Source organism: Enhydra lutris, unplaced genomic scaffold (assembly GCF_002288905.1).
Source record: "Enhydra lutris kenyoni isolate GAN:26980312 unplaced genomic scaffold, ASM228890v2 scaffoldscaffold9, whole genome shotgun sequence".
Classification (NCBI taxonomy): Eukaryota; Metazoa; Chordata; class Mammalia; order Carnivora; family Mustelidae; genus Enhydra; species Enhydra lutris.
This window is the reverse complement of record NW_019154093.1, coordinates 24,208,175-24,221,420: the sequence shown is the minus strand read 5'-3', so window position 1 is coordinate 24,221,420 and position 13,246 is coordinate 24,208,175. Positions and strand designations below refer to the sequence as shown.

The window sequence follows — 13,246 nt, the reverse complement described above, 5'->3', positions numbered from 1 at the left end:
TTTGATATTTGGCAGTTTGACTCTCCTGTGATTGTGCGCTTTAAATCTAAGGACTAATATCTTATATCAATTCTGGAAAATTCTCAGCCATTATCATGCCTCTTCCCCACTAGTCAGTCTCTCCTCTTCAGAACTTCAAATGGATACATGTTAAACCTTTGCACCTGTCCTCCATGACCCTTAACCTCTGTCATATTTCCCATCTTCCTGTGTCCTTGTGCTGTAGGTTGTGATCATTTCTTTCAGATTTGGGATTTAGTTCCCTAATCGTGGTTCTGTCCATATAAGTATGCTGTCTAACCTGTTTGTTAAAAGTCTTCAATTTCAGTGTCTTTTCTTCATTTATATAAATTCTTTTTGATTCTCCTTTGACTTTGTTTACTCATTTTTATTATCTCACGTTCCTGCCTCATGTTTTCATTCTCCTGTGTGTTTGTGTTCTGTGTCTGATATCTACAACTCTGATTCTGCTGGCTTTTACTAACTTTAACTTGTTTTATGTCTGTATGTGTATATAAAAAAAAAAATTACATGTTTGTGTTTGTTTTTCTGTGAAGTTGTATTTCCTGAAATTAAATCTGGAAGTATTGTTTGAAGCCTGGATTGAAAGTTCCTTTCTTTCAAAGAGGGTTTACCTTTACTTCCTCCAGGTGCCTGGGAGCACAAATCTGGGACCACTTGAGAATAAATTCTCAGCTTAAGGTATTTCAGACCATAAAGTCAGTGTGAATTTTTTTTTTTTTTAAGATTTATTTATTTATTCTTGGGGCGCCTGGGTGGCTCAGTGGGTTGAAGCCTCTGCCTTCGGCTCGGGTCGTGATCCCGGTGTCCTGGGATTGAGCCCCGCATCGGGCTCTCTGCTCCACGGGGAGCCTGCTTCCTCCTCTCTCTCTCTGCCTGCCTCTCTGCCTACTTGTGATCTCTGTCTGTCAAGTAAATAAATAAAATCTTTAAAAAAAAAAAAGATTTATTTATTTATTCTAGAGATGGAAAGAGAGGGAGTATGAGTGGGGGCAGGGGAAGAGGGAGAGAAAATCTTAAGCAGACTCCACACTGAGTGCAGAACCTGACCTAGAGCTCGATCTCACCACCCTGAGATCATGACCTGAGCCAAGACCAAAAGTCAGCTGGCCAATCTTCTGAGCCGCCCAGCGCCCCAAAGTCAGTGTGAATTTCAGAAGTGAAGCCGTGTGAGGCAAGACAATGGTTATAGACTCTTAAGAGTTTTTTTCCTCCCCTCCATCCAGGATCAGAGTCAAGGTAGGCAGGCTTCCCTGTTGTTCTCCCTTTCTTGCAGATGATTTCTTTCAGTTCACCTTACACTGAGGTGGTAGCCCTTTGAGCTCCAGCTTTATGTGACTCTCTCCTCTTGGTTTCCCAGCCCCTCGTTGGCTGTGAAGATGGAGGCCAGACCTCACCGGGGTTCCACAGCCTGCACCGTGAAGGCTGGCCTCAGAGTCTGCTTACCTCACACAATTTCTGCTTTCTCTTTGTTTTCAGTTTCTGAGCACTTTGTGCCAACTCAGCTGTATGTTTTAAAAGATTTTTTTAGTGTTTTTGTCCTGTGGTGTTAGTGCTCTTCTGTTAGAGAGGTGTTTAGTTATTAGAGGTTAACTAGACTGAAGTCTCCATGAACTCCTCAGAGTGTGACAGTCTGTGTTCTTTTTCTGCCATTTCCCTGAAACTGCTCTCGGTAAGGCACTGACAGCCTCCACATGTCCAGAGCCACAGGAAATGTCTCTTGACCCCCATCAACAGGGATGGTTACTGTCAGTTCCTGTCTCCCCCAAATCAGTTCTTCTGTAGTCTCTTGCTTCTCTGCCTAATCCGTAAGTCATCACATTGCCTTCCGTGATTCCTTCACCTCCATTCAGCTTTGACCCAGAGACGCCTTTTCTTTGTTCGATATTCTTTCCCTAAGAACTGTCTTCCGTTTTCATGGCTGTAAATGCCATCTCTATGCTCATGGCCCTTCAGTTTATGTCTCTGTGACCCAAACATCTTCTCTGAGCACACCAGACTTGAAGAACCAACTGTTTTCCTTTTGGTTGCTACCCAGACGTCTCAAACTTAGTGTGCCTGAGACGCGCAGTAGTCTGCCACGATTCATCCCTTATGACCCACCTCCAACTGTAAACACGTCCTTGGAGTTCATCTCAAAGGTGTTCATTTCTCTCTGTCTCTGCTGCTACTGTCCTACTGGTGACACCATCACATCTTACCTAGTTACTACACTGGTCTTCCAACTGCGCCTCTCCCTTCCACTCACCTTCATGCATTCCGTTCCATCCACCACACAACTGCGAGATTGGTCATCTTACAACATAAAAGGTGTCACTATCTGGTTTAAACACTTTTGTTGCTTTCCTTCTAATCCCAGTTGGCACGTTTCCATGTGATCTGAGTTTGTCTCCTTCGAGAGCTCCACCCGTGCCACTCTTCCCAGCTCAGTGTGTCCCACCTGGGAGAGTCCCTCCCAGTTCGTCTTCACGACCTTCCCCAAACTGGACCTTTGCCATTTTGGCCTCTCTGCCTTGACTCTTTGAACGGCTAAATTGCTGTCATCCTGTAGGATCCAGCTCAAAGACCTCTTCTCCAGAGAGGGTTTCCATGACCACCACTCTGAGCAGAGTAGGCTCCTTCCATTTCTCATTTGAGGACCATTTTGTGGTTTTTCCTTTTTTTTTTTTTTTTAAGATTTTATTGATTTATTCAACAGAGAGAGAGAGAGAGAGAGATCACAAGTAGGCAGAGAAGCAGGCAGAGAGAGAGGGGGAAGCAGGCTCCCTGCTGTGCAGAGAGCCTGATGTGGGGCTCGATCCCAGGACCCTGAGATCATGACCTGAGCTGAAGGTAGAGGCTTAACCCACTGAGCCACCCAGGCGCCCCGTGGTTTTTCCTTTTGTGGGATTGAGCCCAGACTGAATTCTGTGAGGTATGTGGTGGTTTACTTGTTTTTGTGGACACTGCTACAGTATGAGCTCCGTGAAAGCAGGGACCACATCTTTTCACAGTCACTGCTCCCCCCTGATGGTATCCAGCCCCTGGAGCAGTGAAGGCTTCGAAAAGGAAAGCAAGGAGGGAAAGCAGGAAAAAGAAAGCGCATGCTCCAGCGTACCTATTAATGGGACAGCTGGGAATGAAACTTAACCTTACTTTATTCGGGATCTGCTACTCCTTAGGTTAGGAATTCTTCATGTCTAAAGTGTAACTTTCTTTGAGAATTTAACTCAAGTTATCCAGCACCTTGGAGAGCTTGACGACTGCTCTGAGCGATGCAGAAAGGCACGAACACGCCATGCTCTAGCAATGCCATCCCCCAGCCCAGACGCGCAGCCCCATTCTCCCCCCACAGTCGTGTACAGCAATGGCCCAGACGTCCATGGAGAAACCTGTAGAAAAGCCTTTTGGAATGTTTTTGACATCTTCATATTTTATTTTCTCCCAACATTTGACAGAGGTTAAAAGAAATGGGGGGGGGGGTTAATGGGGGAAGTTCTCATCTTGCCATCTCAGTTTCTGTTTTCTTTTCTCACAGGAGCCTCATGGATGGGTTGTGGATTTGGTAAATAAGGTATACAACTTTCATTAATACAGTCATGTTTTCCTTCTTCTAACTAGATTACCTGGAGTTTGGTATTTAAAGTAAATGACAGCTAGAGATAGTCATAGGAACTTCTTTTCGTAAGGAGGTAGATTCTGTAGTTCCTCCTCTTTTCCATACGTGCTGTTTATACGGATGCACGTAAGCTGTAGGACTCAGCAGGCTCCCTACAGGCTATCCCAGGACAATCTTTGTGGTGACTCCCTCAAGATCAGTATTACCTAGGGCATGTTGATTGGGTAGAATGGTAGCATTCATTTTTTGCTTAACTTATTGATATACACCATTTAAAAATTAATTTGTGCCCTTTTTCCCCCTCAGTTTGGAGAATTAGGTGGATTTGCAGCAATCCAAGCCAAGCTTCATTCAGAAGATATAGAACTTGGGGTAAGTTAATGTGCCCAGAGTGGAAGTTCGCTTTGTTCAGGCTGGTGTGTAACCCAAGGGACACGGTCTGGACCCAGTCAGGGACCCGGACTGACGCTTTCTTTCCACTGTTCATCCTGAAGGATCAGGTTCTGCTAGTTACCGTGTGGATTATCTCTGTGGGAGCAGCTTTGTGGTTCTGATAACCAAAGAAAATGTTCACGCCTAATTGTAATCCTGTTTCTGTGGTGGGGGTATTTGCTCTTTTTCACTTCATTTCCCTTTGCCTGTGGTATTTGTCTCTTAATTTGTGAGGGTTATGTGACGTTATCTTGCTTTTTAAAGGACAGGGGCTGTGTGTGGCAAGTGCACGTGTACGTAACAATGTCATGATTCATAATCGTGTAGTGCCTAGTGCCAGGCGCAAGTAAAGTAATTCATCTCAAGGTTGTTAGTAAGCTTTCTGGTGTGACAGCAATGCATAGACAGCCAAGGACTGTGACAGGAGCTGAGACTTTCCCTCAGGCACAGTGCCGTTCTCTTTTTATGTGACTTCCTTTTCTCAAAAGAAGTTTAAGCTTGCGGTAAGGGGGAATAACTCGGTCTCTAATTTCTCACCAAGCACTGCCCTCTTTGTAACCCAGAGCACTTTGTTCTGTTTTCTAGTCAGTTATCCAGTCAGCTGCTCATTGTGTACTTGCCCCGCGTAAGGCACGGTGCTAGCTACTGTGATGTGATCAGAACAGAAGGTCATGCGTTGCCCCTAAGTGATGCGGTATTGTGCGTGGGGCAGCAGTGGTTCCTGAGGAACCGTGGCTGAGCAGCTGACTCCCTTGGTCTGAGGAGAGAGACTGATGCTTTCTTTCCACTGTTCATCCTAAAGGATCAGGTGTCTGCCAGTTCATGACTATTACTGCTGACACTGACCAGGGAGCATCTTCTGCCTTCCCGGATGTGAACTAGCTTGTTAGGCTGTCATTTGGATCCTGGTTAGAAGTGACTTGACCAGGAAAATACTGAGTAGTGACTTAAGAAACAAAGCTTTTAAAACAAAACAAAAAAAAATCAATTCAGATGTAAAGTTTTATCCACTTTATTGGATCCACTATATAGGTCATTGGCCATATCAGAAATGAGCTTCATTTTTTTTTTAATGTTGAAACACTAATTTCTGGCAGAGTTAATTTATTTAAAAAAAAACAACAGAGCATCCCAGTTTCTAGCCTGCTTGGAAGAAAATTGGTGAAGTGTGGATATACAGGAATCTGGGCTTACGCTCACTGTTAGCAAATATCTTGACATTAAACATTCTTCCAGGATATTTCCCATTTTTCAGAACAACTGTGTTGTTGCTGCATTTGACACAGAATTACATTGTTTAGGTTGTATTTGAGGAGAGGATAAAATTCAGGCATAGGAAAAAGAGATGCCCAAAGATTGAGACTCTAATTTTAGCAAACAAGTATGATTAAAATTTCACAATAGATGCCTGCTTTCTGACCAGTTAAGGAGGTGATTATGTCCTAGAATAAATTCAGGCCACTCATTTGTACTGAGTACAAATAAATGTATTCATTTTACATTTATATCTACATAGTTTTGAATTTGAAAAATACTGGGAAAAAATATCATTCACAATTTGTCAGTGAAAGATACCTGTACAAAATATGGAATGAAAGTTGCCTGTCCCCCACCCCCATGCACGTATACCTACCTCCTAGGTAATAACTACCCATTTAATGCATAGCTTTCCTGACTTTGTCCTATATATATGTAAAATATATCTGTGCATGTTCTTTTCCTCTTTCTCGTTCTCTCTTTAAAACTGAATTTTGTAATCAAGCTATACCTAGTAGCATATTTTCATTTAACAATCTGTCATGGACATCTTTCCTGGTCAGCACTGTCATCGTTTTTAATGGCTCTCATCAGTTTCTGCACCTGGTATACCCTGATGTTGTCACTTATTAATGGGCATTGGATTATTTCTAAGTTTTTTGCTCTTAAGACAGCTTCCCATATAAATTTGTGTTAATGTGCATGTGCTACCATTTCTGAAGGACAGATTCCTAGAAAACGGGATTTCTGGGTTAAAAACTATATACATTTTTAGATTATATTCAGTAGTATTAAATCTCTTTCTGAAAAACTTACACCAGTTTGTACTTCCATAAACCCATTCCTTCCTTCTCTTGTTAATACTGAATATTTTCCATCTTTAATTTTTCATTATAGTGGACAAAAATAATATTTTATTATTTAATTGTTAAGACTCTGATTTCCTTTGAATTTGAGCATTTCATCATGTGATTATTGGCTGTTTGCATTCTTCTGTAAATTGACCTAGTTATTTGGGTTACTTTGGAGTTATCCTAGTAACTTTCAGGAATTCGTTTTATGTTCAGCATATCGGTGCCATGTCTCCTTTATGTATTTGTAAATTTTTTCTTCCATTCTTTTGCTTCTCTTTTTATTTTTATTGATGGTGCCTTTTGCTATACAGAAGCTTCCACTTTTTATGTGGAAGATTTTTTTCCTTAATAACAGCTTAAGTTCCTAACTTGCTTAGGGAATATTCTCCCATCTCAAAGTTATAAAAATACTCATTTCATTTTATACTTCTACAGTTTTACTTTTTATACCTAGTTCTTGAATTCATTTAGGATTTCTTTTTATATATTACGTAAGATAGAGATCCAATTTCATTTTCTTCCAGATGGATAACTAATTGTTGTAAGATCGTCTAATGACTAAATCTTTGTTTTCTGTACTATTTGATGTGTTGTCTCTATCACATGTCAAAGCCCCACATGTCCACGGGTGTGTTCCTGGACTTCTGTCTGAGTCATTCATTCATCTGTTCATTCTTTACCCATTTGTATACTATTGCTCCCTTGTTTTCAACACCGGTAGCGCCAGTTTGCCCAGCATCATTCTTCTCTCAGATTCTCTTGGTCATTATCAGAGTTTGAGAATGTCAAGTTGTCCTGCAGAAAATCCCACTGAGATCATGTTTGGAATTATGTTGAATTTATAGGTCAGTGTGTGGAAAATTACAGTACAGGTCCTTTCCATTCAAGAACATGTATCTCCTTGTTTATTTGGGCCTTTTCTTATGTATTTTAGTCAAGGTTTGTCATTTTCTTTATGGAAGTTTTTGATGTTTTTGTTGAAAGCACATTTCACTTCTTCACCAGCTGTTCTCTCCTTTTTCAAATAAAAATTTTTAATATTCTGTGGTTTGAACTTTAAAAATCTTTCATCCAGTCCTCTAGAGTTTTATTGGCATATTATGATTTAAATTATGTTTAATTTTTGTAACAGTTTAAATGGATTGGCATCTTTATATCAGTTCTTCCTCTCCAGGAGAATGGCTTGTCTAGTCATTCATTCATGACTTGATCAAGTCACCATTTAGATTGTCTCTGATATGTTAAAAGGGATTTGTTAAATGCTGAAAAGAAAAAACGTCTTGCACTGATGTCTAACCTGCACCATCCTTGTTTTCAGGCAGTCTCAGCATTGGTGCAGCCTTTAGGGGTGTGTGCGGAGTACCTCAATTCCTCGGTGGTTCAGGTAAGATGGGGCCACTCTACATTTACTCAGGTGACCCAAGACATACCAGTAGTCATCGTTATCTTTTTATCAGGTTGTTCAGAATCGTGCCTAATTAGAGTAACTTCTTTTTTTTGGATAAGCTATTTTTCTAGTAAAAATATAATCAGAAGGTAACTAAAAAATGATTAATAATTTAAAGTATAGGAGATCTCTGATATTTTTGATTCTTTACCTTTTCAATTTATCCTTTTATCAAATATGATTTATATACGATTACATGTATTTTTATCTATAATATAGGCGGCGTATATCCCAGCCCCCTTCCCAGGATTGTTGAAGGATTCAGTGCCATTATGTATTAAATTAGAGCAGCGTTGAGCAACCCACTGAGCTTACTTACTAGCCAAGTGACTGCTAAATAGTGGCCTAATGGCACATCTCATCTAATTTCTTGCCACTGCAGACCATAAGCCAACAGGTCATCACACAGGCAAAGCTGGGTGTATCTGTTTGCTGATGCTTAAGGCCTATTGTACTTTCTTGTTTCCTTTCCATTTCAGTTAACAAGTTTTACTGAATGAAGTGTCACTTTGAAATACCTTCATTTTTTTGTTTTCTTTGTAAATAGATCTGTGAAACCTATAACTTTCAACAGAGATTTTTTTTTAAGTCACTATAAATGGCTTTGAAAGCATCATGTCCTTTGGGAGCAATGTGTTTGCACTGTTCCTTCTTGTTAATATCTCATTTACTTAGGGCCATTTTAACAAGAGAGATAAGATTTGTTTTAGTAGGTTCTGGAAATGTCTACGATTTCTAAGTGTTACATGCTTTCTTTAAATGTCAAAGTAATCCAAAAGATTTTTAGATGAAATCAGATGGTTATTTATGCATTTCTTCATTCTGGTTATTAGGTTCTTTAGAAGCAGTTAGTGTTCTTTCAGCTTATTAAACATAGAATCATTAGTTTTATAGTAAGATAAGAAACAAGAGGCAAAATAATTTGACTTTTTAATAATTTAATAATTATTAATAATTTAATACTTGGCTTTTTAATAATCAGAGCCAAGATTGGATTTTTAAATGCTCCTTGCCCATGCATTCCAGTGTGGAAAGAGATTTATCATAAATATGCCAGCTGCTAATTAATAATAAGTTTTTTAGAAATTCTAGGTTTAATAGAATTTTTGGAATTTTATAGAGTAAAAAGAGCAAAAAAGTATTGAATATCCAACCGCAGCATATTTTAACTTTTATTTCAAACTGTCCAACCTTACATTTATTCAGCAATATATTCATGCCTTGAATTTATTCTCATACTGTATTCACATCCTATTACTTGATATAAACTAACAATTGTCTATACTACTTGCCAGTTCTGTGACTTTGGAAGACGTGTATGTGCCTTGGCTTCCTTGTCTGTGAAAGGGTGATCCTCCTGTCTCAGCTGCAGTGGGGAGTAAGCAGGGCCTGTGCTGCTGAGGAGAACAGCATACTTGCCTCTTACCCTCACAGCCCCTAGTCCTCACTGTACAGTGGGCATGAGGAGAAAGGAGGAGATCCTATTTGGATAGTTGTCTGAGGTCGTTTTAATTCATTGCTAATGTCTTCTTGGCTTTACTAGCCAAATACTATCTTCTCTTGTCACCAGATAAGTTTTAAAAATTATTTTACTTAGATGGAAGTGAGCATTTAGACCAAGCTAATACTTTCCTACTTCTCACATAATAACTTAGAGACAGTTATTGGATTATGCTACCATTCTGGAGCACAGTGTTGTATTAATATCCTCTAGAGGCCTCATTTATATCAGCACACAAAAATAATGCATATCGCAGCACATTTTTTGTGTTCCATGCTTATATTAATTTATTAAAGTCAAATGTAAAAATATTTACTTTATTACAAAAATCATACATACTCATGCTTCATGTTTTAGTTTATGTGTCTTTGGTTGCTTCTTTTTTTTTTTTTTTCTAAGATTTTATTTGACAGAGAGAGATCACAGGTAGGCAGAGCAGCAGAGAGAGAGAGGGCAGGAAGCAGGCTCCCTGCTGAGCAGAGAGCCCCATGCGGGGCTCAATGCAGGGCTCCATGCAGGGCTCAATCCCAGGACCCTGAGATCATCACGTGAGCCGAAGGCAGAGGCTTAACCCACTGAGCCAACCAAGGCACCCCCTCTTCGGTTGCTCTTTAAAAAGACCCTTATGAGGGACGCATGGGTGGTTCATTTGGTTAAGCGTCTGCCTTCGGTTCAGGTTATGATTCCAGGGTCCTGGGATCAAGTGCTGCATCGGGCTCCCTGCTCAGCCAAGAGCCTGCTTTTCCCTCTGCCTCCTGTTCCCCCTGCTTTGCTCTCGCAATCTCTCTTTCTCTCTGACAAATAAATAAAATCCTTTAAAAAAAAAAAAAAATAAGACCCTCATACGAATCACTGAATTCTGGGGCGCCTAGGTGACTCAGTGGGTTGAGCGTCTGCCTTCGGTTCAGGTCATGATCCTGGGGTCCTGGGATGGAGCCTCATGTCAGGGTCCCCCTGCTCAGTGGGGAGCCTGCATTTCTCCTCTCTCTGCACCACTCCTGCTTGTGCGCGCACACTCGCGCACTCTCTCCCCCCACCCCCATAAATAAATAAATAAGAAAGAAAGAAAGAAAGAATCCTTGAATTCTACTCCTGAAACCAGTATTGCACTGTATGTTAAGGAACTAGAATTTAAATAAAAATTTGAAGGGAAAAAAAATCTCAAACTTCTATTGGCAAAAACAAAAAAAACTAAATGAGACATATTTAAAAAAATAAAAGGACCCTGCTAAGATAGCGGTGACAGGGACTGCACCCACGTGGTATGAAAGGAGCTGGGGCATGGAGTCCCTTGAGGGCCTGCTTGGGATGCTGGTAGCTAGCTGCAGCATCTGATACTGGAATCGAGGTCTTGGCATTGCACTTTCTCCTCTGTGAAGCGTGAGTGAAGAAGTGACTTCTCTCCAGTTCTGGAGCAGAAGCAGCAGTCTTTATTAAGCACAGCACTTCTGTTCTGCAGCCGATGCTAGACCCGGTCATCCTTACTACGATCCAGGATGTGCGCAGTGTAGAGGAGAAGGACCTCAAAGACAAGGTAAATCCTGTCTCCCACCAGGTAGCCCCCAGTGCCCGTTCACCCATAGAAGCACAGCCAGGACTTAGGGCAAGGTTCACACACCTTTGTTCTTTGGATCCTGGTCACATACTACTCATATCAAATTAATTATACATTTCCTAACCAAAAAGTGCTTTTTCTGAAGCACCAGGTTGGCTGTAAATCTTACCAGTAGAGTGAATTTAGGGTTCTCCGTAGGTGATACCATTCAGAATTCTACTAACATGTTGATTTAGATAGTATTGTAATTGGTATAGCATTGAGGAAGCTTTAAAATAATTCGATACTATAAGCTTATCCAAAGTTGTTTAAATCAATTTTAACATTGAACATGATTTATTTTGTTGACCTTGAAATTCTCACAGGGCCCTTCCCTTTGCCCACCTGTCTGCTAACTTTTATTTAAAAGCAAACTAGTTAATTGACTGTACAGAGTATTGGATATCACCAAACCATTGCTGTTGAAAATGTGCTAAATTCCTGTGTGTATTACAAAAATTGAGATCAGAATGTTTTCATGGTTCCTTTTTTGTTTGTGTGTGCTTTTAATAAAAGAGATTGGTTAGCATCCCTGAGCTCTTGTCTGCCATCAAGTTACTCTGCATGCGTTTCCAGCCGGATCTGGTGACCGTGGTAGATGACCTTCGATTAGACATCCTACTGCGCATGCTGAAATCCCCACATTTTAGCGCTAAAATGAATTCCCTCAAAGAAGTAAGTTTTACATTTGCTTCCAGAAGACTTAAAGCACAGACTCTTTGAACTCTGCGAAAACATATGGTCATTAATGTAAAAATGTTGGGAAATAAAGAAGAAGGGTTTCTTGTAATCATACAAAAAAGAAAACAATGTTTATGCATAAAATGGTACATAGGGCTATGATTATTAAGGTGGTCTTTATATATGTGTTACATTCAAAATTCATTCTCTGAAATATTTGTGAAAGATTTAGTGTTTTTGTGAAATTTCCTAGAACATAATTCCTTGGATTAGACCTTTCGAGATTTACTGTTTACCCTAGGGGTACACTTCCTTTTGGTATATTTCAGATAGGTGTTTCCTTAAACCAAATGTTCTAACTTGGGTTGGGACCAAAACAAAAAGACTGCAGCTGTGACCACCTAAGCAAAATGCTGGAAGTGTTTTCCTATCACTTCCTAAACTTCATCTGAGCATAGTTGGTTTTAGTGAGTATAGCTGGAGCCAGTATAGTTCAGTCATACCTCCGGTCTTCTTCCCTGAAGTTCCACATTAACTAGGATTCTTTACTGCAAGTGGAGTAAACTCATCGTGAACCATCTGGGGCCAAAAGAGGAATTATAGGGAGGAAGGTTGGGCTGTTCCATGTGAATGAAGGATTGGCTGGCCAGACCATGGAAGGGCAGGGACACTTGTGGGCAGCAGGAACAACTAGAATTTGAGACCTGACCACTGCCAGGACTGTCCAAGTCTTGTCCCTGCTTTTCTGAGTGTGTTGGCTTGGCTTTCTCTTTTCCTACAGAGTGACATTTTTCATGGGGTAGACATCATGGCCACAGAGGGTCTATACTTGGGACCAGGGAGGGACCGACACTTTCTGGTCCCAAGTACAGAATTCAGAGGGTGCACTAGTAGAAGTTGGGTCAGATGCTTTTCCCCAAGCCACCCCAGGTGCCGTTCTTGGCTCCCTGTTCTTTTTAGAGACACATCAGGAATAAATAGTCTGTTAACTTATTACAGTAACTGGCCTTCAATACATTTTGACTAATTATCAGACCACATTACAACATTGTATAAGTCACAGGATGTGTATACAAATATTTATAGGTTTTGATTATGCATATTTACACTAGGTTTATTCACAATAATTCTGTCTTTTTAGGTAACCAAGCTAATAGAAGATAGCACTTTATCCAAATCTGTGAAGAATGCTATAGATACAGACAGACTGTTAGATTGGCTGGTTGAAAACTCAGTTCTGTCAATTGCATTGGAAGGTAAGTTGCTTTAAAAAAAAAAAAATATATATATATATATATATACATATATGTATATATATATATATATGTATGTATTTCCTGGGGCGCATGGGTGGCTCAGTGGGTTAAAGCCTCTGCCTTCGGCTCAGGTCATGATCCCAGGGTGCTGGGATCGAGCCCCGCATCTGGCTCTCTATTCAGCGGGGAGCCTGTTTCCTCCTCTCTCTCTGCACCTCTCTGCCTACTTGTGATCTCTGTCTGTCAAATAAATAAAATCTTTAAAAAAAAATACTTCCTATCATAATTATAAATAACATTTTTTGTACTAATGGTAAGAAAGTGTTGTTTTGACTATATTAGCCTTTAAATGTTGTACAAGTTACTATTGCTTTTAATTAATAGAATCGTATTTAGAAAGTTAGTGTTCACTGTTCTGCCTCTTGGGTGTCTCTTCTCCTAGGCAACATAGATCAGGCCCAGTACTGTGATCGTATAAAGGGGATTATTGAACTCTTGGGCAGTAAACTGTCTTTAGATGAGCTCACTAAAATTTGGAAGATACAGGTAAGTTGATCAGAATTATTTTTGCCTTTTTCTGACATTTTTGGCAGAAAGAGAGGGTG

At 40.3% G+C, this 13,246-nt stretch overlaps 1 protein-coding gene across 1 annotated transcript in view; it reads left to right on the top strand.

Moving 5' to 3' along the window:
- LOC111143666 (ubiquitin specific peptidase 24) overlaps positions 1 to 13,246 on the top strand; it is a 135,567-nt gene that overhangs the window by 37,253 nt on the left and 85,068 nt on the right. The window contains exons 6-12 of the mRNA XM_022497493.1: positions 3,539 to 3,574; positions 3,926 to 3,991; positions 7,481 to 7,546; positions 10,570 to 10,644; positions 11,221 to 11,379; positions 12,527 to 12,641; positions 13,084 to 13,187. Of these exons, the coding sequence (XP_022353201.1) occupies positions 3,539 to 3,574; positions 3,926 to 3,991; positions 7,481 to 7,546; positions 10,570 to 10,644; positions 11,221 to 11,379; positions 12,527 to 12,641; positions 13,084 to 13,187 (621 nt within the window). The remainder of the gene's footprint in view (positions 1 to 3,538; positions 3,575 to 3,925; positions 3,992 to 7,480; positions 7,547 to 10,569; positions 10,645 to 11,220; positions 11,380 to 12,526; positions 12,642 to 13,083; positions 13,188 to 13,246) is intronic.